Source organism: Aotus nancymaae, unplaced genomic scaffold (genome assembly GCF_030222135.1).
Source record: "Aotus nancymaae isolate 86718 unplaced genomic scaffold, 86718_ANA_hifiasm-v0.15.2.pri h1tg000011l, whole genome shotgun sequence".
Lineage (NCBI taxonomy): Eukaryota > Metazoa > Chordata > Mammalia > Primates > Aotidae > Aotus > Aotus nancymaae.
This window is the reverse complement of record NW_026988422.1, coordinates 24,663,162-24,686,946: the sequence shown is the minus strand read 5'-3', so window position 1 is coordinate 24,686,946 and position 23,785 is coordinate 24,663,162. Positions and strand designations below refer to the sequence as shown.

Sequence of the window (23,785 nt, the reverse complement as noted above, 5' to 3'; positions counted from 1 at the left end):
TCAGAGAGTTGGTCTAGAGTTATGATTCTCCTAGGACAAGTCCACTACAAGATGTGGGAAGTACACATTCCTCTTTGAGTATCTTCTTCATTGATTCTTTTATTTTTCTATTTAATACAACTTTAAGCACTTTAACAGTGTTCTGGGGAGTCTGATTTCCTTAAATGGCTAAGCCTTGCAGTATGGGTGCGAAGCAGAAGCAAAAAATAGGAAAGGAGCAGACCAACAGAAGTAGACAGCAAGGGTAGGTATCCTGTGCGTAGGCAGAGGAAAAACTGGTATGAAGAAGAGATAAAGGTTAAGGAAGAGTGACCTTGGAGGCCCAGGGAGGTCAGGGAAAACAGGAGTGGTGTTGGAGCTGCACAGCCTGCTGCTTCTGCTGCTCTGAGGCTCTGAAAGTCGGAAAAGAGGGAAGAGTCACAATGACCGGGGAGCCTTCCTAGCTAAATTATCTGAATGATGTGAATCATTATGTGCCTCTACCTGTATTCCTCTAAGTACATGAGTTTTACTTTTTTTTTTTTTTTTTTTGAGATGAAGTTTCACTCTTGTTGCCCAGGCTGGAGTGTAATGGCATGATCTCAGCTCACTGCAACCTCCGCCTAAGGAGTTCAAGCAATTTTCCTGCCTCAGCCTCCCAAGTAGCTGGGATTTCAGGCATGCGCTACTACGCCCAGCTACTTTTGTATTTTTAGTAGAGATGGTGTTTCTCCATGTTGGCTAGGTTGGTCTCAAACTCTCGATCTCAGGTGACTGACCCGCTTTGGCCTCCCAAAGTGCTGGGATTATAGGCGTGAGCCACCGTGCCCAGCTGGTACATGAGTTCTTAGAGGTACTAAAGTCCTTCACTTGATTTATTCCTTTTTCTTACTCCACAACATGACATGAGGTGCCCCTGTCCAAAACGTAGAACTTTAATACATGTTTACTTCCAGAATTGGGGTATTTGCAGAATCTTCTAGGTCAAAAATAAGGGACAGATTATTAAGAGCGTTCATTGTCAACTATTGTGTGCTTTGTTCATTGTCAGCTCTGAAGGGATCTATAAATGTCCTTTAATAGCATCTTGATGAAAAGGATAAGGGAATATTTTGTTATTTCCCAATAAAGGTCTTTGAATGTAGTTAGATATATAGATTTTAAAAAATACATATTCAATGAAAACATCAGACTCAAGGCCAAGTATACACAAGTGATAAAAAGAAGTCTTAGAAAAGTTTAAACTTGTACCTTCATTTCACTTGGCCCTTGCTCTTTTACGAGCATATTTATACTTTACAGTTTTCCCAAAGTACGTATTGAATGACGGCTAAAAAAAACTTCCCAGTAGTAAAGTGATTTTGCTTTATCTGAATAGTTGACACAAAACAAGTATATTTTAACATTTATTTATATATGGTTGAGACAAGGCCATCATAGATACTTACTTATGAACTGTATTTTTTTTTTGCATTGAGAAAAATGACTAAACTTGTTTTTATATTTGATAATAACAAAAGAAAATAAAACAGAATACATAGATAATGCCTTATTTAGTTAAACTTCTTATACTGTACAGATGAGAACATGTCATTAGCCTAGAGAATATATTTGAAGATTGGAAATAAGAAAAAAGTTCTAGCTATTATTTCTCTATTTTCATGTGTAATTATTCTATCATTTTTAATACCGTAAGTACGACTTTAAGATAAATTCAATCAAGGTGGTCCATGTGACTTTCATGAACAGTTTTAATTTTTCATATAAATATAAAATAGCCTTTTAACTATTTCCTCTTAATCTCAAAAGTAACAGAATTATTAATTATTTTAAAATGCCAAGAAGACTGAAACATCAACTATGGCACAGTGTGCAAAAAGATTTTTGTCCAACTTCTCAGGCTTTCCACAGAAATGCAGATAAATTTCATGGCAGAACAAGCTACTATAGGACTCTCTGGCCATCTGTTTGTTGCATTTAAGTAATTTAATTTTCAGGAAATGAAACATTTGGCCAAGTACAGGAAAAAATAGTGTCCATTCACACATAACAGATTGATGATATATCCATGGGGTGAATATAAGTTGTTTCAAAGCCTGGGAGGAAATATCATTTGTAGATCAAGACAAAAACTCTCTTGACCCAAGTTGCTTAGAAAATGTGTATATAATCAATGAAAAATTAGTCACTAGAAGGAAATGCTTTAATAAATGTAATATCTCAAGAAAATAAAGAACTAATTCTAATTTTTTGTTTATACATACATTCTCATTTATATTTTTTGATTTGTGTTAAAGGATATTCTTTAATATTGATATCTAAGTACTAATATTCTTTAAGTCTAACACTGTTGCTTTATTGTAAATCTAGAGTTTATAATTCATTCCATATATGCAGTTTCCACCTTCTACGTTTAGGATTATTCTACTCAAACATATGAGAGATAGGAAAGAGAATTAGATTCATTCAACCTATCTTTTAAACAGGTATTTAGGAGCAATTCAGCTTTAATATAGGGATCCTTGACTAATTTTTTTTTTTCTTTTCTTTTCTTGAGACAGAGTCTCGTTCTGTCACCCAGGCTGGAGTGCAATGGCGTGGGCGTGGCTCACTGCAACCTCTGCCTCCTGGGTTCAATCGATTCTCCTGCCTCAGCCTCTCAAGTAGCTGGAATTACAGGCACCTGTCACCATGCCTGGCTAATTTTTGTATTTTTAGTAGAGATTGGCTTTCATCATGTTGGCCAGGCTGGTCTCAAACTCCTGACCACGTGATCCGCCCACCTCGGCCTCCCAAAGTGCTGGGATTACAGGTATGAGCAGCTGTGCTTGGCCTAATTTTCTGTCAAAGAACAAACTGATTTAGTTCATAATGAGATAGATAAACTAAATATAAAAGTGATGAGCCTAGGATCTAAATTCTAAATGGCATACAAACCAGAAGGAAGAATATTCCATTACACAATACTACAGGTGGGGGCCTGAGGTACAGTACTGTAGCAGCGGCCTTGTTGACTTCCATTCCTGCCAGTTTGCCAGGGTCAAGAGAAGAGCACACCTTCTTATCCATTTTCTAATTACAGTCTCTTACAATTTATGCTTCATTTCATGGTCTTAGAAACCACAATCCTTTAATGCCTTCTTAAAGGGAAATAGACTATACTTACCTGATAGAGACTAAAAAGTCATTTGGCAGAGAACAGACAACTATAAAGGTACTTGTTAAAGATAATACCCAAATTGATAAGGTAAGCTCTCCTAAATTCCACAATCTTATATTCAGTTGTCTTTTGGGTATATTCATTTAAATGAAAGAGGTCCAACAATGAAATCAGTGTCTTTCCACCCAAACTTATTCTTCTGTTTCTTCGCTTGGTGAATGGTGAATCACCTAGGTTAGAAACCTTCAGCTCATCCTAAATGCTAACTTCTCTTTCATTTCCAACAACCCACTGGTCTCTAAAACTAATAGAGTCCAGCTCCTTCATCTCTCACACTGACCCCTTACCTTCCTCCTCACCATTACTGCCTTGGTTTGAGCCCTCATCTCTTTCCTAGGGATAGGCCACAGCATCCCAACTGATCTTGCCTTAGGTCTTGTTCTCCAACCCATTCTTCAAAAGGCTGCCACTGTGATCTTCCCAAAGGTGATTCTGATGCTACCATCTTGCTTCAAGCCGACAAGTGAAACACCACTAACTTCTGGATAAGGTGCCTACCCTTAGTAAGGCACATGAAACCCTTCAAAACCAGCTCCCTTTTCTCCCTCTGCTTAAGTATTTATCCAGCTTCTTCTTTTCTTCACCCAAATAGCCACTTTTTATTGCCACCCTAAAGCCATTTTTATAACAAGCCACACTCTCCTTTCTGTGCTTTCATACATACTACCCTTCAGCCTGAACATGAACATTTGCTTACTGTGAATATTCACCTGTCAGGTAGCTTTCATTGACTCTTCCAGTCTGTCTTGGATGTCTCTCTACTCTCAGAGTCTTTGGTGTAAATCCCCTTCATAACACTTATCCTATCATATTTAGTTATTGGTGGACCTATTTTTGTTTTACTTACAAGACTACAAGCTCTATAAGGGTTATAATTTATCATTTGGTATTCTCAGTCAATGTAAGTCTAGTGCCTGGTACATACTAAATATTCAACACAAGTTTGTTAAATTTGATTGAAAGATGAAGAGTCACTATTTCTCCTTGCTTTTCATTATGTGAATACTATTCTTTAAGATATCCATGGCTTTTAGATATGCTAGTACATGTTTGACATATTTAGTGACAGTACATTTTGCATCAAATATTATACATAGTAATAGCCTCTCTGAAAAAAATATAGTACATGACTTTTTAATTGAGTTCTCTTAAATCTGTTAGTAGGAAATTTCAGGATTCTGATGACAAATATGATCATTAGTAATGACTTTTTTTTTTTGAGACAGATTCTTACTCCGTTGCCCAGGCTGGAGTGCACTGGTGCAATCTCAGCTCACTGCAGCCTCCCCGTCCTGGGTTCAAGCGATTCTACTGCCTCAGCCTCCTGAGTAGCTGCAATTATAGGTGCTCACCACATGCCTGGCTAATTTTTGTATTTTTGATGGAGACAGGGTTTCACCATGTTGACTAGGCTGGTCACCAACTCCTGATCTCAAGTGATCTGCTGGCCTCAGCCTCCCAAAGTGCTGGGGTTACAGGCATGAGCCTCTGCACCTGGCCAGTAATGACTTTTTTGATAAATACTAGTAATATGGATGCGACTCTCAGAGATGCCACTGCTGATAAGTTGCAATGATTTCCCTAGGCCCAAGGATATGACAAAGAGAGTCTCTTCTACTTTCCAGGTACAACCCCTCAAAATCTACCAGTTTTGATCAGCGTTTTTGTAAAGATTTCAACATCTTTGTTAAGAAGAAACATGATTTTCCTATCCAGGAGACTGGTATTTATTTTATACCTAGCTCTTAATAAGGAGATACTCTAGATTCAGATCATTCTCAAAAGCCACTAGGAAACAGTTACCAGCAAGAGGTAAGCAAAGTAGCAGCACAGTCAGGATAATCCCTTCCCTCCATACCAACCCTCCTTTACATTGTGAAAACCTTACTATGATTCCATCCTGGTCCTGAGGATGAGAATAAAGAATTGAAAATGGGCCATTCAAATGATAATGATCACCATACCTCTTTTTTCTCTTACTTAGAAAAGGTCTTTCAACCCCTCTTATTTTTTTATTTAACCCAGAACAGGTATGACTACAAGGAAAGCCTGGAAACCTGGAGCTTAATTTCAGGAGCAAGTTATCTGAAGACAGACCAGACAGCCTGAGTTTGAATTCCAGCTCTGCCTCTTCCCAGCTTCTGCCTTCCGACGAGTTATCTAAACTCTCTGAGGTGCTTCCAATTCTTTCGTAAAATGGGATGATAATAATGTGTCAACTCATAACACAGTCAGGTCTTATTATTTAATGTAACAAAATACTTAGAATTATACCTGGCACACAGTAAGGGTTAGTTATTACTACTGGGTAAATTTAATGGCATTTAAAAATGATTTGGGTCAAATGTCCCTCTTTAGTTTGATAACTGAAAGTTACAGTCAGCCACAGAGAAGAAAACCTCCTTCAACCTTTCACCCAGCAGAGGCTCTATCAGATTAAGTATGAACTGCCACAGACCTACACCGTTTAGTTAGTCAATCCCCATCTTTCCCCTTACTGTGTGTGTGTGTTTTTTAAGCAACAAATTTATTATCTCACAGTTCTGTAGGTCAGAAGTCTGGTGAGCTCAGCTGCCTTCTCTGGTCTGGGTTTCATAGACAGAAATCAAGTTGTTGGCAAGCTGCTCTCTTATCTGGAGGCTCTGAGGGAGAACCGCTTCCAAGCTCATTCAGGTTGTTGACAGAATCCAGTTATTTGGGTTGCAGTGGTGAGGTGCCTGTTTCTTTGCTGGCTGTGAGCTAAGTGTCTCTCTCAGCTCCTTGAAGCTGCCTGACTTCCTCATGATGTTGCTCCCCACATCTAACCAGCTGCTGTGTGTTGAGTCCTTTTCACACTTCAAATCTTCGTGACTACTTTCGCTGCATCTCTTCGGCCTCCAGCTGGAGAAGGTGCTCTGCTTTAGGGGCTCATGTGACTAGATTGAGCACACCTGAATAATCCAAACGACTCTTCCTATTTTAAGGTCTGAAACCTTAATTATACCTGTAGAGTTCCTTTTGCCACCTAAGGTAACATATTTATTGGTGCCAGAGATTAGAGTGCAGACATCTTTGGTGGGGAGGGGGTGTGCTGGGGGGCATTCCACCAACCACACCATACAAAGCCTCCACTATTTGGTCTGCCTAACACATTCCTCAATTCTAGAGCAGAAATATGAAGTCTTTGCCCTTTGGAACTGAGGGAAAGACTTCACAAACAACTGTAATAAAATATATTTATTAGTTATATTATTTATAAATGAACATATTCAAATATACTCAGAAGCAAAGTGAACACTATAAAGACATCCATGTATCTGTCAATCTGGATGCGTCCAATTTGCCAATCTGGATCCATCTACTTTTTCACACCTTGCTTTTTTTCTTTTGATGTATCTTCAGATGGAAGACAGTATCTATTTATGAAGACATATAAGACTTCATAATTTATTGGAAATTGTAATCATTTCAAATAATACAAATTAAAGAACTAAAGAACAAAAAGATGACAATATAACAAAACAAAAAGAATACTCATGCTTTATCCTCATTTAGTGAATGAAAAAAAACTTTCAGGTATTAAAATCTTGTGCAATTTAATTACCATTATAGTTCATTAATATTTTATATTAACATAAACATATTTTATTCTTATGCTGATATATAAGGGAAAGATGAATGAAATTGAATGGGAAAGGTAGGCTGCTTTTTCTCAGAGAAGTAAAAAAAATGAAGCCCAAATTACACATTTTTCTCAAGGATGCTTACTTTCTCCCTTTTGTCTTGTTGCCAACCCTTGGGTATTTTCAGGATACTCTATAACTTACTTATGAAGATGTTTTACTATAATAACATAATTATTTCCCATCATGAGGTACCTTGCTGTGTTTTCAGACCTCAGTGATGACAGTGGTGCTTCAACTTGAGGGCAATAAGGGAAAGGCTGTGCGTTGTATCACATGAAAGTTCTCCTGATCTTAAGTGAGAACAGAGATCATTTGGTTATTGCCTATGAACACGTACCCATTTCATCTTCAGTTGGCAAAAAGTTTACAATTAAAACAGGCTCATTCTTCAGTAATTATCTTTCGGGGGATAGCATGCTTTGAGAAATTTCATCTATAATATTTTAGAAATTCACGCTGATACTAACTTAGAACAAAATTATGTTAATATGTACCTATGTACTGTCAGAGTAATAAATGCACACAGCATGACTTCAATAAGACCAAATAGAACAATCTACCTTCTTATGAACAGGTATCACTCGTTGACTGTTATATCAATGAGGTCATAATCAAATTTAACTCACTGGATTCTGAGAGTTCAGAAATTCTCAGATCATTCCTATTAGGAACTGTTTTCTCATACCATCCATTGGAACTAGAGTATAATTATACTTTTGTTGTGTCTCTAACTTGCAGAGATTTATCTTGGTTTAATTTAGTTCACCATTTTCCAGAAGAAAAAGTAAGTTGAAGTATCTCTATTAACTGCTAATGACAACAGATATATTGTGCCCTCATATCAAGAAAAGGAGTCAACTTTGAGGTGGTTAGCTTATCATGCACAATGTATGATTACAATTTTTTCATCCTAAATTAGTTGTAAGTCCTGTGCATTCTATTAAGTAAAACTGGCCCCAAGGGTTGGGTAGAGGGGAGGACCAATTCAATGTTTGTATAGCAAAAAAAATCACTTGAGGACTAATATCTATTCGTGTGTGTGTGTGTGTGTATTTATTGCATAAATATGTATAAAATATATATACATATTTTTATTTTTGGAGACAGAGTCTCGGTCTGCCAGCCAGGCTGAAGTGCAGTGGCACAATCTCCATTCACTGCAACCTCCGCCTCCCAGGCTTAAGCAATTCTCCCACCTCAGCCTCCCAAGTAGCTGGGACTACAGGTGGGCGCCACCGAACCTAGCTAATTATTTTGTAGTTTTAATAGAGACAGGGTTTCACTATGTTGCCCAGGTTGGTCTTGATCTCCTGGCCTCAAGTGACCCACCCACCTCAGCCTCCCAAAGTGCTGATATTACAGGCATAAGCCACCATGCCTGGCCAACATCCATGTATATTCATAAACTTATCCACATACCTCACAGTCATTCTTCATTTCATACATTCTAGAAATGATTCAATCTAGATTTAGATCCAGGATTGCTGCAGACACATGATAAATATAATGAGTCCTCTCTTTTCCCTATAAAAGGACAAGTAGCTAAATGTAGAAGGGTGAGAGGAGTTTGCAGAAAGAAACACTTATAAATACTCTCTCATCATCTTTCATTTTTTTCTAGCCTTTTTTGACTTTTCCACATAGAAATAGTATAAAAATATCTGACATTTTCTACCTATCACCAGGCATCCTTCAGAAAAGATGAATGGAAAATTTTAAAAACAAAACCTATCAAGAAAATGAGAAAAAAAAAAAGACTGGGAGAAAATATTTGCAAAAGACAAATGTGATTTGGAAATATTATCTAAAATATACAAAGAACTACGAAAACACAACAAGAAAACAAATAGCCAGATTAAAAAATGGGCCAAAAACCTTAACAGACCCCTCACCAAAGAAGACAGGCAGATGGAAAATAAGTATATGAAAAGCTGCTCAATATCACATGTCAGGAAAATGCAAATTAAAATACCAGTAAGATACCATTACACACCTATTAGAATTGCCAAAATCTGGAATTCCGACAAGGCCAAATGCTGGCAAGGATGCGGAATAACAAAGAACTTTATTTCGTTGCTGGTGGGAATATAAAATGGCACAGCAACTTTGGGAGACAATTTAGTAGTTTCCTACAAAACCAAACATATACTTAATATACTATCATACTTCTGGGTATTTTCCCAAATAAGTTTAAAATTTATGTTCACACAGATACCTGCAGAGATATTTATAGCAGCTTAATTTATAATTGCCAAAACTTGGAAGCAACCAAGATGTCTTTCAGTAGGTGAATGGACAAACTGTGGTATGTCCAGGCAAAGGAATATTAGTCCCCCAAAAAACTGAGCTTTGCAGCCATGAAAAAAAATGGGGAAAACTTAAATACATATTACTAAGTGAAAGAAAGCAACCTGAAAAGGCTACATACTATGTGGTTCCAGCTATGTGACACTCTGGAAAATACAACAAGAGAAAACTATGCTGACAATAAAAAGATCAGTGGCTGCCAGGGGTTGGGCTAGATAATGGTTGAATATGTGAAGCACAGAGGATTTTTTAGGCAATGAAAATACTCTGTATGATACTATAATGGTGGATATATGTAATCAAACATTTGTCCAAACCCATGGAATGTTCAACATCAAGAGTAAACCATGATGTAAACTATGGACTTTAGGTAATTATGATGTGTTAAGGTAGGTTGATCCACTGGAACAAATTTACCAGTGTGGTGGGAGATATTCATGGTGGGGAAGGCTACACACGCGTGGGGCAAGGTGTATATGGGAAATCACTGTATCTTCCTCTTAATTTTGCTGTGACAGTAAAATTGCTCTAAAAAATAAAGTCTTTTAAAAATATCTCTTTAAATAAAACAAAACAAAATCTCTTTAAATAAAAATACCTCTTTAAATAAAACAAAACCAACAAAATCTAGATGACCTAAGCCATCATTTGGGCATTAATGCTTATATATGTTTGAATTAGATAATGTAATTTTAGGGGGTGGGGGAAGTGAGAACTTGAGAAAGACTCACATAGTAAAGATATTGTATGCATTCATCCTAGTGCCCACCTTCTAACTCCCTACCAAGGTCAAAAGAGTGTAATGTTGGAGAACCAGCAAAAAAAGGCCACAAAAAAAGAAAATTAATGACTAACCAATACCTTTTTTAAAAAAATCAGTATTAATAAACATTGCGTTCTTCAAATATGACCCCCTTCCCTTCATACCATTATTGGATTTGTGTTTAGGAGAAAAAGAAGATTAAAAGTGTAAATTATTGGACCAGGCATGGTGGCTCACGCCTGTAATCCCAGCACTTTGGGAGGCCAAGGCACGTGGATCACCTGAGGTCAAGAGTTCAAGACCAGCCTTGTCAACATGGTGAAACCCCATCTCTACTAAATATACAAAAATTAGCTGGGCATGGTGGCAGGCACCTGTAATTGCAGCTACTCGGGAGGCTAAGGCAGGAGAATTGCTTGAACCCGGAAGGCAGAGGTTGAAGTGAGCTGAGATTGCACCATTGTGCTCCAGCCTAGGCAACCAGAGCAAAATTTTGTCTCAAAAAAAAAAAGGGTGAATTATTACAAATTGAAAAATGGAGCAAATATCTGGGTTTTTCTTCTATTTGGCATCAAATCTCTGGAAATGAAGACACATCTGGAAAACTTTATTTCCCGTTAATCTACCTGGCTGGAAACAGTAACATTTGATTTTAAGTGTAATTTTTAAACAAATCCTATTATTATAGTGCAGCTTCTATAGATATTTAGATGTCAGCGCATCAAAAAGCATAATATTCCATGATGATGTTAACTAATGTGTACAGACACATAATTCTTTGGATGTATTATATACCAGATAATGGGAACTGAAGTGAGCATGTAGGGTCTACTGGACAAGGTTAGATGACAGACTATTACGGGCAAAAAGTCAAATGGTAATATCTTACATCTGTATAAGGTTCTGTGGCAAAATGAGTTTAAATGACATATTCTCAAAATTAAACAAGTTTTAAATTATGGGATTTCTCAGAATTGTTAATAAGTAAAAGGCTGCTTTTACTTCTAAGACATAAATGACCTGGATACAGTACATAGACAACGTTTTCCAAATTTTCTTGATGAGAAAATGTATTATCACCTCTTCTGTGAAGGAGCTCAAAAGACTAGTATTCTTTGGAAAATATGTTGGGAAAAAATGATTGTTTTTTATTGCATTTTAGGTTTTGGGGTACATGTGAAAAACATGCAAGATTGTTGCATAGGTGCATACGTGGCAATGTGATTTGCTGCCTCCCTCTCCATCACCTATATCTGGCATTTCTCCCCATACTCTCTCTCCCCAACTTACCACCCCCTGCTGTCCCCCCGACTCCCCCCCAACAGACCCCAGTGTATAGTGCTCCCTTCCCTGTGTCCATGTGTTCCCATTGTTCAACACCCGTCTATGAGTGAGAACATGCGATGTTTGATTTTGTGTTCTTGTGTCAGTTTGCTGAGAATGATGGTTTCCAGGTTCATCCATGTCCCTACAAAGGACACGAACTCATCGTTTTTGATGGCTGCATAATATTCCATGGTGTATATGTGCCACATTTTTCCTGTCCAGTCTATCATCGATGGGCATTTGGGTTGGTTCCAGGTCTTTGCTATTGTAAACTGTGCTGCAATGAACATTCCTGTGCATGTGTCCTTATTAGTTTTCTTATTTATGCATTAGAAATCATGCTGACTTGTTCTGTTTCCTTCATAGGAGCGTCTTTCAGACTAAATTAAATACTATAGAAAGCATTTTAAAAAATATGTTCTGTTTCCTTCATAGGAGTGTCTTTGGGACTAAATTAAATACTATAGAAAGCATTTTAAAAATCATTATGATTTCTAATGCATAAATAAGAAAACTAAAGTTGAAAGAGATTTACTAAAAAATGGAAACTTTTTACTTGAAACCCGGACTTTTGACACTAACTTTTCACTATGACTTAACTTCTAACAGAGGAATATTTGGAAAATTTTCTAAATTAATTTTCCTTTTCTTATAATAGTTGTTTTATTTTTTCCTCTATTTTAGACATATGTACATAATCTATACACTTTATTTTTGGAACATGCAAAAGGCAATAAGACTTCCTTAGAGCTCTAAAACATGTCTTGCCTATAGAAACAATTTCATAAAAATTCTTCATGTAATAAAATTCAAGGAAAGAAATGTTTTGAAGAAATATACTTGATAAAACAGAAATATAAACCAACATCTCAATGTACACTAGAGAAAGTACCCACATTTTGCACATTTTTCTCTAGAGAAATAATTGATTTCTTCATGATTTAAAAAGAAGTCTCCAGTTTCCAAAAAATGTCATTTTCCCACCCACACTTAGCAATATTATTCTCTGCTTTTCTACCATAATTATCTCTTCTCTACTTACTCCTGATCGTCCAGAAGATATATATTTAGTCTTGCTTCATCATGACAAGTTACCATGTTTTTTAGACACAAAAGAATGATGGTAAGAAATGCTTTATTCTTTTACTGGCACACCCTGCAAATCTGTATCCCCTGGTTCCTTTAGTTGTGGCTACATATTTCATTCAACAAATATTTACTGAGTGCCTTCCAGGGGCCAGACATTATGCTAAGGCATGTTCAGCCCCACCCCACTTAAAAAATTTTCTTGCCTTTAAACGTTCTTCTCTGTAATATGTAATCCACAAACGCTGATCTGATCATAACAATTTCTTTTTGAAAACTTCTCAATAATTTATCATTGCCCAGATATAATAAAATCCAACTGACTTGGTAACATATCAAAGGTTCTAACTAAGCCCATTTCCTGGTCTTATTGCAGGCTTTGTCCCACTAAAGCAGTCTCCAAACTAAGGAAGGCATACTTATGGAGAGCAAAAAGATGTTTTAAGAGATATGTGAGCACAGAGATGGTTTTATGAAAATCTATTTTGTTTTCATTTGTATTCCTATGATGTGGAACATGCTGGGCATTCAACAATTGTAGTTTGAATGAACACATGTGTGAATGAATCCTAATAGTCCACACATACTCTTCTAATGCAGATTTGTCTAAGAATATCCTGTGGTCTGAAAATTTTCCATCCCCAAGTTTGCTTTCATGATGATTTTTCTCCTACTTTCCAAAAGGAAGGGATGCATGCCATATATTCCAAATAACACTAGGGTGCTTTGCCATGGGAGAAAAATACTTCCTTCCATGGGGAGCACAATAATGGGAAAATTTGAAATACTGTGGTGGTATGAAGTGAATGATCCTAATGAATTGGAAATCAATTCTTTTGCAACTTAGTTTCTAATTCATGCTCTCAACAATAAAGAAGGATTTAATGGATTTATAAACAGAAAGAGGATTAAAATAAACCTCTGAAGAGAAATATAAATGACTGAGGTTATTTTTTTTGCTTACAACTTAGCTCCTACATTTTAAAAAAAGGAGTAAAATTATTTCTGAACCCTGTCTCATTTCAGTAATAAGTAATATTCACTCACCAATTTATAAACTAAATTTAAAAATCAATTTCATTAATTAATGTATTTCCAGTAACATTTCAATTTTTATGTTATACAAGCATAAAGATTTACAGAAAATCTTATTGAATAATATCTATATAGTTATATAAGTAATAACAATAATTATAATAATAAATTAATCCAGGAGAATATTTTAAACATTTAAAATGTTGCTGTCAAGAAATTTTAAAATATATACTTTTTTTTTGAGACAGAGTCCCGCTCTGTCACCCAGGCTGGAGTGCAGTGGCGTGATCTTGGCTCACTGCAGCCTCTGCCTCCAAGGTTCTCCTGTGTCAGCCTCTTGAGTAGCTGGGACTACACACATGTGCCACCATGCCCAGCTAATTTTTTTGTGTGTGTTTTTAGTAGAGGCGGGTTTTAGCCATGTTGCCCAGGCTGGTCTGGAACTCCTGAGCTCAGGCAATCCACCCGTCTCAGTTTGCCAAAGTGCTAGGATTACAGGCCCGAGCCACTGCACCTGGCTGATATACATTATTGCAAAGAATTATGAAAGTAGAGCAAGAAAAGACTTTAAAGTATAAAAACCCAATTCAGTGGGGAAAATGGAATAGGTTCAAGGAAAACAAGGCATGTTGCAAAATGTACTGTTGTTAAAGAAAAGCCTATTCATGTTTTTTAAAAAATGGCTGATAAAGGGTATCAAACGTCTGTAATATTTAAATTCTAATGGATACATTTAAAGGCATGATATGATAGCTTTATTATCAACTACCAATATTTTTCATACACTAGAAAATTTAAACAATTTTTTACAAAATAGTTCTAAATATCAACTTAAAAATACACAAGGAGGTAAAAAGTTTTCAGAATTCTTTTTGAGAGCACATGAAGAAAAATGTTGAGGATCACTCTTCTAAAGTAATCCAAAGTTTTCTGCTCATTTTTCAAAAACTATTTATGTTGTTGAGGTGGTTGCTCAACCTAATGGCCCTTTCCATCTGTTTCTCTGGCTATGAAAAGCTTATGAACCTTTCCAGGTTTCACCAATGCCGTGCTTCTCTTCGAAGCTCTCCCTATTCCAACGTCCTGGAAATGTGGTAATGCATGACTTCTTCCACTGGCCTTCACAGGTATTCTGACTTCTAACTCCTTGTATCTGACAGCCCAAATAGATGATAAACATTGTAAAGTGTTTCATTCATGTTCATACGGCCAAAGGCCCAGCAAATCACTTTGTAAAAAGGAATGAAGTGCTTCACAAATACTGCCAAATGACTTAATATTTTCATTAACTGAAGGAAGAGTTCTTGCCTAAGAAATTGAAAGAATGATAGCAAAATACACAAAGCGAGAGAGTATCTTGTGGGAAAAAACATTAAGGTTACGTGTTTGGCTTTCGGCTGACTAGGTTGGGATGGGGGCAGCACAGCAAAAGGAGATGTCCTAAGGATAGAAGTGTGAGACTGAGGTGCCTGTGGGTGACTGGACTTCAACAGCTATATTAAGGAACGGCCTAAGAGATGACAGGTGACTCTCTCAAAATGGATGGCCTCACTCTGGGAATGAGCTTCAAATGTGTGTAAATCATTTGGATAAATGGAGGGAGTAGTATAGGAAGATAGAGAGCTAGCAAGGAGGGAAAAATTGGATCTGGTAAGTACAGGGATGAAAGGAGGAGAGAAATTTAAAAAGGAACAAGTGAGCCTTAGAAATCAAGGGTATGGCAAAAAAAAAAAAAAAAAAAAAAAGGCATGTATTGCCATGTATTTTCTTTAAGAAAGGTGTAGAAATCAAAGCCAAGAGGGGAATTTATAAACAAGAAAGGCAAAGAGGAGTAGAGCACAAATTTGAAGTGTGAGAGAGATTGGACTAAAGCTATGAGAGGCAGCCTAGACAAATCAAGACCGCATTTTGTTGTATCATTTTTGTTTTTTTTCCAAGAGGCAGGGTCCCACTCTGTTGTGCAGGCTGGAGTACAGTGGTATGATAATAGCTCACTGCTACATCCTTTTATTTTTATCTTGACATGAATAAACAGAAAATTCAAAAATAATATAAATGGGATTATGGGAATTATGAAATAAGTTTATTATCTACATTATTATTATTTTAGAGGAGTCTCACTCTGTCATCCAGGCCGGATTGCAATGGCACAATCTTGGCTCACTGCAACCTCTGCCTCCCTGAGGGTTCAAGTGATTCTCCTGTCTCAGCCACCCGAGTAGCTGGGACTACAGGTGTGCACCACCACACCCAGCTAATTTTTGCATTTTTAGTAGAGATGGGGTTTCACTGTGTTGGCCAGGCTGTCCTCGAACTCCTGACCTCAGGTGATCCACCTGCCTCCTCCAAACAAAGTGCCAGGATTACAGGAGTGAGCCAGTGTGCCTGGCCAATAGCTACATTAATTAACACCATTCTGAAACATAATAATAATGAAGTATTTACAGATAATAAAAATAGAGCTATTCCAAATGGTATGAGATATAAATGATATGTCATAAGACTTAGACTTGCTTTATCTTCAATTATTCAAAAGTATCTAAAGAGCTTAGTTTTCTAATGATTAAATCAGATCTTAGAAAGCCTTTGCCTAAGTTATATACAGAAAATGAAATGGGGGAAAAAAGGGAGAGTTCTACCTTTTCTCACATTCCCTATTTACACAACTTTGAAGTCTTCTATAAACTCAGGTGCTTTTTCACAAAAACAGAAACAAATCGAAATTTGATCTGAAGACCTAGCATTGCTGAATGAGAAGGATTTTGTCCCATCAGCATATCCACCCACATGGTGTCCTCTGGAGAGTGAGAAGGAGGAAGGGGGAGGGCAAAACTTGTTAGGCTCTACTATGGCTCCAGCTTCCATAAGCTAGAGGACCACAGTGTAGAAGATACCAAGTACTTCTGTATATTACTTTTACATGCAGAGGAATAAGTTTTATTTCTCAAGAAATAAAAGGAAAAGAAAATCTTCTTCATTCAATTGACTTCAATCATGGTACTTTTCTTGAACATATGAGAGTTAGCGAGTTGGAATGCCAACCCTCACTCCCATCCTCATTACTATTTTGTCTCTTCAGGTTCAAGATGGTTAGCTCTTCTTTTAATAATATATATAAAATGACACAATGAGGGTTTCTGCAGAGAAAACACACATAATCCCTTTTAACTAACTAACCAGCCTTTTGCTACTTGGTTGGATACTATGGATGCCACCTTATATGATAAGATGGTGTTTCTGTACAACTTTAATTAATTAATGCAACACAAATTTATTAAGCAGCCAATATATGCCAGGAATGATTTCTGGAGGTGGAGATACATTAGTAAACAAATCAGTGATAACTGTCCTCCTGAAGTGTGTATTCTAGTGGTAGGTCCAGGGTTGGGAGTAGTGAGAACTTGCAACAAATATAATAAATACAATTATATAGCAGGATAGAAAGTTATAAGTGCTATAGAGAAGAAAACAGATCAGGGTGAGAGAAGTATGGAGAAGGGGGTTTGGACTGCAATTTTAAATAGGGAGTTAGAGTAGTGCTCATGTATCTGTAGAGAGTGATAATTGAGCAAGGATTCAAAGTAGGTGAGCTTGAACATCACCATCTTTTTATACTGAATTATTATCATTCTGACAGTGGTTAAAGGAGCTCAAAATGGTTTCCTTCTTTCTTTTCTTTTCTTTTGTTTTTTTAATTTTCATTTGGGGGACATGATTAATTTTCTATTCTTGATGAACATATTTTAAAATAATTGGTAGTTTTATAAGAAAGTGTGAACTACTGAACCTAGTATCTGTATATAATTAAATCAAGTCTAGAAATGACCCATTGTACAGGTTATGTGATTGAAAATTCAGTACATAAATACGTTGCAAATATTCAACTGAGCCTAACTGAATATAGCTGAGTGATATAATTTAAAGACCCATGACAGCAAAAACCAGTGTGCCTTTTGTCCATGCTGTATCTACTGGACCTACAACACTGCTTGGCTCACGATATGTACTCAATAAACACTAGTTTGATGAAAGAAGCAAAGAATGGTTAGGGGTAGTGGGGTTGAGTATAAGTAATAGAGACTTTTGAGATTTCAGGCTATCAGTGTTGTTTGACTTTTTCATGTGCTCCAGGAGCAGAACTGGACTTTCAAACTAACCAAACTCTTTAGAAAACCTTATTATAATGAAGCTTTTCCAAATGTATATTTACTGCATCTGAGTTGTTGTCTGCATTTAATATTTTAGAACTATGGTTCCCAACATTTTTGGCAACAGGAATGGGTTTAGTGGAAGATAATTCCACTAAAGAGAAGCATGGGGGGGGTGGGCATTAAATTATCACAAGGAGTGCACAACCAGATCTCTGTCTTGCACAGTTCACAGTAGGGTTCACACTCCTATGAGAATCTAAAGCCGCTGCTGATCTGACAGGAGGCGGAACTCAGGCAGTCATGCTGTCTTGCCCACTGCACACCTCCTGCTGTGCAGCCTAGTTCCTAACAGGCCACGTACAGGTACAGGTCCATGGCCCAGGGACTGGGGATCTCTTTTAAAACAGGAATTGGAAGATAGTTTATACTCAGTTGCATTTTCTTTTCCTTTTTCTTTTTTTCTTTTTTGAAACAGAGTCTCATTCTGTTACCCAGCCTAGAGTGCAATGGCACGATCATGGCTCACTGCAATTCCCACCTTGCAGGTTCAAGTGATTCTCCTGCCTCAGCCTCCCAAGTAGCTGGGATTATAGGTGCCTGGCACCATACCTGGCTAATTTTCGTATTTTTAGTAGAGACGGGGTTTTACCATGTTGGCCAGGCTGGTCTCAAACTCTTGACCTCAGGTGATCTGCCCACCTCAGCCTCCCAAAGTGCTGAGGTTACAGGCATGAGCCACCATGCCCGGCTGTATTTTATTTCTCTATCTCTCGAGTCAGTAGCTGATACTGTGTTGACAGGCTTGGGGAAAGCCAATTAAAATGCCTAGACACAGAAACTTAGAACTCCAACATCTAGTCAGTTTTCTGCAATTGCAGTAAAATATAGAAAGATGTAACCATGTTAACCATGTAGATCTCTTCTCCTGTCTTGTAAAGAAGAATAAACATCTCCTGTACACATGTTAACTCTAGAGATTCCTTCCCTGTAAAAGTATCTTCCTTCAGGAGACCACAGTGAAGTGGAGATTGGAAGTGCAAGGGCCAGGTTAGGGAAGATGTCATTTACTAGAGTTTCAGATGTCATCTGCAGCTCAATATTGCCAGTTGTTTGTAACTCATTAGCAAACACAAAGCCATTAATCCATTAATTGGTATGTTCACATCTATGTTTCTTTTCTTCCCCATGTAAGCAGAGAACATAGCAAGTCCTCTGTATTACATTAGTTGTCCAAAGGCACAGAAACATCATCTTTAGAAATTCTAAGTCCCAGAAAAGTCTATGTTATTTTTCTATGTACAGCAGTTGTATACATGAGCTCCTTTAGGGCAGAAATCATATCTTTTCAACTTTTTATCTTATGAAACTCAATAAATGGCAGTTAAATGAAACTATAAATGAAGAAATGCAATGTTTTGTTTTGCTAAAAAAACTGCCCATTAAAATTGGGAATTAGAAATTATGACATGCTTGCATGCCAGTAAAAAATCATGGCAGTTGTTTGTAACTCATTAGCAAACACTAAGCCATTAATCCATTAATTGGTAAGTTCACATCTATGATTCTTTTCTTCCCCATGTAAGCCGAGAACATAGTGAGTCCATATCAAATGCCATTGATAAATAGGCATTTATCAATAATCACAATTGAGTACACTAGATAGCCATGATGACTGCATTTAGCAAACAACTACTCTATTTCTCTTTGGTCTGCAAAAATATTTTTAATGGTTACAAAAATTATGTCTTTATCACATAATACATTTTATTATCAAATTCTGGTTTGAAAAAGGGACTATTAATGAGAGAAGTTAAGTGACATGCTCGATGTCATATGAAAGGCTTATAGTGAGAGACAAAGAGGACATTAATAAAATCAAGATGATCTGCTTCTCAGACGTATCTTACTCCCATAACTGATATGCTGACAGTTACAAACCCAATTCATATAATTATCACAGCATAAAGAATACATGTTTATAAAGGCAAGGTCATTTGTAATGTAAAATAAAGTGGTCTCAGCATGTCCACTATGAGCAAATGCTGAAACATTACCCATTTAACGAATATTAATTATATGTTAAAACCTAGAATTAAATACATAAAAAAGAACAACTGCTGTCTAGACTCAGGAGAGATACTATTCAGGCAGTAGTTCTGATACTTGAGCTGCCATTTCAATTATTTTAAAGTGTTCCAAATATTTATGCCACAGATTTTTAGAGAAAATTTCTTTGTTTTGTAGAAGTAAAGGATGAGGGATTTTTATACCCTCCTCCCAAAAAGGGGAACCAAAGAAGTACCTGTAGAATTGCAACCTCATTACGAAGCTGGCTCTCTTGTTTTGTTGGAAATCTTAATTTGTCAATGATTTTAATAGCTACATCTCTTCCTGTTTTACGATGTTTTCCTTTAAAATGAAAAAGGGAAACATAAGTATGTTATTAAATATCATCTATATTAAAGAACACTAAAATTTGCAAGGACATTTAAAGAAATGATAAACATATTTCACTGAATAAATTAACATTTCTAAAGAGCACTGACTTTTATATATATATATATATATAAAGATTTCATTATTCTAAATCAAATACATGCTTTAAAATTAACCACAATTTAGAATGCAAAAGAATTGGGGCATTGAAAGCTATATGTATCAACAGCCTGGTATTTTTTCCATAAAAATATATGTTTTAGAAACAGAATATTGATCTATTTAATATAGAAAATATTTGTATCACAAGAAAATTAACTCCCCTTTAGAAAGTATATATATATATATATTTTTTTTTTTGAGACAGGGTCTCATTGTGTCTCCCAGGCTGGAGTGCAGCGGCGTGATCTCGGCTCACTGCAACTTCTGCCTTCTGGGTTTAAGTGATTCTTCTGCCTCAGCTTTCCAATTAGCTGGGATGACAAGAACCTCCCATCATGCCTGGCTAAATTTTGTACTTTTGTAGAGATGGGGTTTCACCATGTTGGCCAGGCTGGTCTTGAACTCCTGACTTCAGGTGATTTACCTGCCTTGGCCTCCCAAGGGCTAGGATTACAGATGTGAGCCACCCATCTGGCCTAGAAAGTATAATTTTAAAGTCCTTATAAGATAATGCAAGTTATAGGGCAAAGAATTAAAGTCTTGGCTCTGTCACTTATTAGCTGTGTTTTCTTGAGCCAATCACTCTTTCTGAATTCTAGGTTCCTCATCTACAATGAGAAGATTGGATGAAAGAAGGCATGTAAAGTAAATAAAGTACCCTGGTAACTATGCACACTCAAAAACTGTTAGTTATCATCATCATCATCATCATGACCACATAACAGGCCCTTTATGTACGTTACAACTCATTTATCTACTACAACAAACTTTTCCGCAATTCTATGGGGCACTCCCAAGTTCTTAACTTCTACACTACTATATTGTGGTAGGTACAAAATATAGTAGTGTTAATTGAATCTGAAAATAAGAAATGAAAATGAATCAGAAAATAGAAATGGAAAATGGATCTAATTACTCAAACTTTTTGGCTAAATACAAACTAACTTGAAATTCCAGTCTTCTACCACATGAAAATCTAGTGTTCACTCACCCTATATCCCACTCTCACTATTTTCTTCTCTTTCCAGGCTGCTTCCCTTCACTATCAAATCACCTTGTGTTCACAGTCTCTACTTCCTTAACATCATCTTTAACTCTCTGATTCATTGCAGTCAGTTTCTATTTCAACTCAGCCATTTTCCCACAAGTACTCTTGTCAAGGCCATGACTTCTTTCATCTCTACTGCTTTGTCACTGCAGTACTTGGCCTCTCTTCTGAGACTCTTCTCATCTAGTTTACCCCATTGGTGTCTAGTCTTAATGTTTCAGTCTTACATGTGGCGGCCTCCTCCTATTCCTGGTCTTCAGTGTTGAATGTTCCAAATTATCTGGGATCTGCTGGTCTCTCTACTCTCATTTGTCAGCCCTGTCTCACCCCTACATGATATGCAGTTATGTATATTTATGATGATCTATCTACCATAATTTTTTGCATGCAACTATTATACTGTAGAGCAAAATTCGAACATTTGGTTCCCTCTATTATACAGTTATGCATTAACAAACAGTACAATGGTTAGTGGGTCATGATAGGTTTCTCATCAAAAAAATCACTGGAGCATTTTATAAGGCTCAATGTTACTTTGTAAAATAGAGCAGAACTTAATAGTTTTTAAATTAAAAATTACAATATCATATGGTGATAAATAAAATTGAATGGGACACTGTGATTATTTCAGAGCACCCAACCTCACCACAAGAAATAATTTGTTACTGATAATAGTAAGAACTGAAAGTTATGAGGTCATTTTACAGGGCAGGTAAAGCATTAATATTAAATGTTTTTTAAAGATTTGAAAAATATCCTTTAACTGGCTGCAATCCAAAACAGCAGAATTTAGAATAATAAACTCACCAAAGAGCTTGATAATAAAAAAAATAGGTAAAAACTTGATATTTTACCTCAAAAATTAAAAAAACAAATCAAACCTTATGAAACAAATCTATTGTTAAAGACACTAGAAAGTTAAATTTAGTTTTATCTACTAACATGAATGAACTTCTATAAAGGTCTGATCAAGTATGCCAAAAGAAAATGGAATTAATTTGTTTACAAATCACAACTTCCTTGTTTTCTCAACATTTGTCTGATAAACCAAACTACTTCATACTATATGTAGAGTTTACCTATGTTAAAGCAAAAGAAGATTTTCAGGAGTACAAAACTTTCTCTTTCAAGACAGAAATACACCAATTTTCCAGATAGTAACTATTGCAAATTTTTTTTTTTTTGAGACGGAGTTTCACTCTTGTTACCCAGGCTGGAGTGCAATGGTGTGATCTCGGCTCACCGCAACCTCCACCTCCCGGGTTCAGGCAATTCTCCTGCCTCAGCCTCCTGAGTAGCTGGGATTACAGGCATGCGCCACCGTGCCCAGTTAATTTTTTGTATTTTTAGTAGAGACAGGGTTTCACCATGTTGACCAGGATGGTCTCGATCTCTTGACCTCGTGATCCACCCACCTCAGCCTCCCAAAGTGCTGGGATTACAGGCGTGAGCCACCGCGCCCAGCCCTATCGCAATTTTTTTTAAAAGGCAGAACAAGAAAGATACACACACAGACATATATCATATACACACATAGGTCTTCTCTTTTATGTTTTTCCTGGAAATATTGCTTTTCTAAATAAAACTAGTGAAAATTTTAAGTTCACAAAAATACTTAGAGAGATAACCTACCTCCATAAACAATTCCAAATTGTCCAGAACCCAGTACTTCATCAGGAAAAATCTGATACACTGTGCTGATGTCCTAGAAGTACAAGTTCAATGAAAAACAAACATGAAGCAGAACAAAACATTAGTCCTAAAAAATTATATAATTGTATTAATATATCATAAATATTAAGTATTTTAAAAATAAATTATAGATGCTAGATGAAATCTGAAATGACTGTAATATTCAAAACACATTCTTTAATTTATGTAATAATGTTTTGAAAACTGTTCTGATCCTAAGTGGCAGAGGTTTTCTAACATGCTAGCACACGTTTCATTAGAAAGAAATATGACTAAAAACCATACAATGTGATTTACTGTAAGTATTAAAAAACATATTTGCCTGTTGAGATGGCTATTTGGAAATTTCATTAAATAATCATGGTTCCCAATAACATGTCTGCGTGAATCCTGCTTCCAACCATTTCTCCCTGTATGGCTAGACTGGAAAGGTTGCTCCCTTATTAGTCACCCACAAGCAGATGAACCTGAAGTGACGGAAGAGGAGGCTGAATCACTGTGAGTGAGCTGGAGATGCTGCAGAAGGATGGCAACCCATATGAAATTCTCATGTGTGAAGTAGCTAAACTTGTCCAATTTTATCACTTCAGGAGGTAACAAATTCCAAAAGTCTAATTCTTTCTCTTTGAAATAATAACTGCTGAATAAAGCATCTTTTTAATCTATATTTTACAGTCTGTGATTTCATCAGACAATTAAATCACAAGGTAATACCTTTTTCCTTTATATATTCCCATTACATCCCATCAGATTTTCTACCTGTCTTCTCTTCTTATACTTTGACTTTATTTTTTTTTAAGTCTTTTAACATCAAATCCTACCCTCTCCATATCCTATAAACCCTTATCCTTTTCCTTTGTCCTTCCCTCTACAAAATAACAAGTTGTCTCCATCCTGTGATTCCTTCAAAGTACC

General features: G+C 36.5%; 1 protein-coding gene across 10 annotated transcripts in view; it reads right to left on the bottom strand.

Moving 5' to 3' along the window:
* PRKD1 (protein kinase D1) overlaps window positions 1-23,785 on the bottom strand; it is a 352,406-nt gene that overhangs the window by 31,128 nt on the left and 297,493 nt on the right. For all 10 annotated transcript variants that reach the window (XR_010342022.1, XR_010342023.1, XM_064374710.1 and 7 more), the window contains 2 exons: window positions 22,811-22,883; window positions 19,835-19,941 (listed from right to left, as the gene is read on the bottom strand). Coding sequence is in view for 8 of the 10 variants with exons in the window: in XM_064374710.1 (XP_064230780.1) it covers window positions 19,835-19,941; window positions 22,811-22,883 (180 nt within the window). In the remaining 2 variants the exon portion in view is untranslated. The remainder of the gene's footprint in view (window positions 1-19,834; window positions 19,942-22,810; window positions 22,884-23,785) is intronic.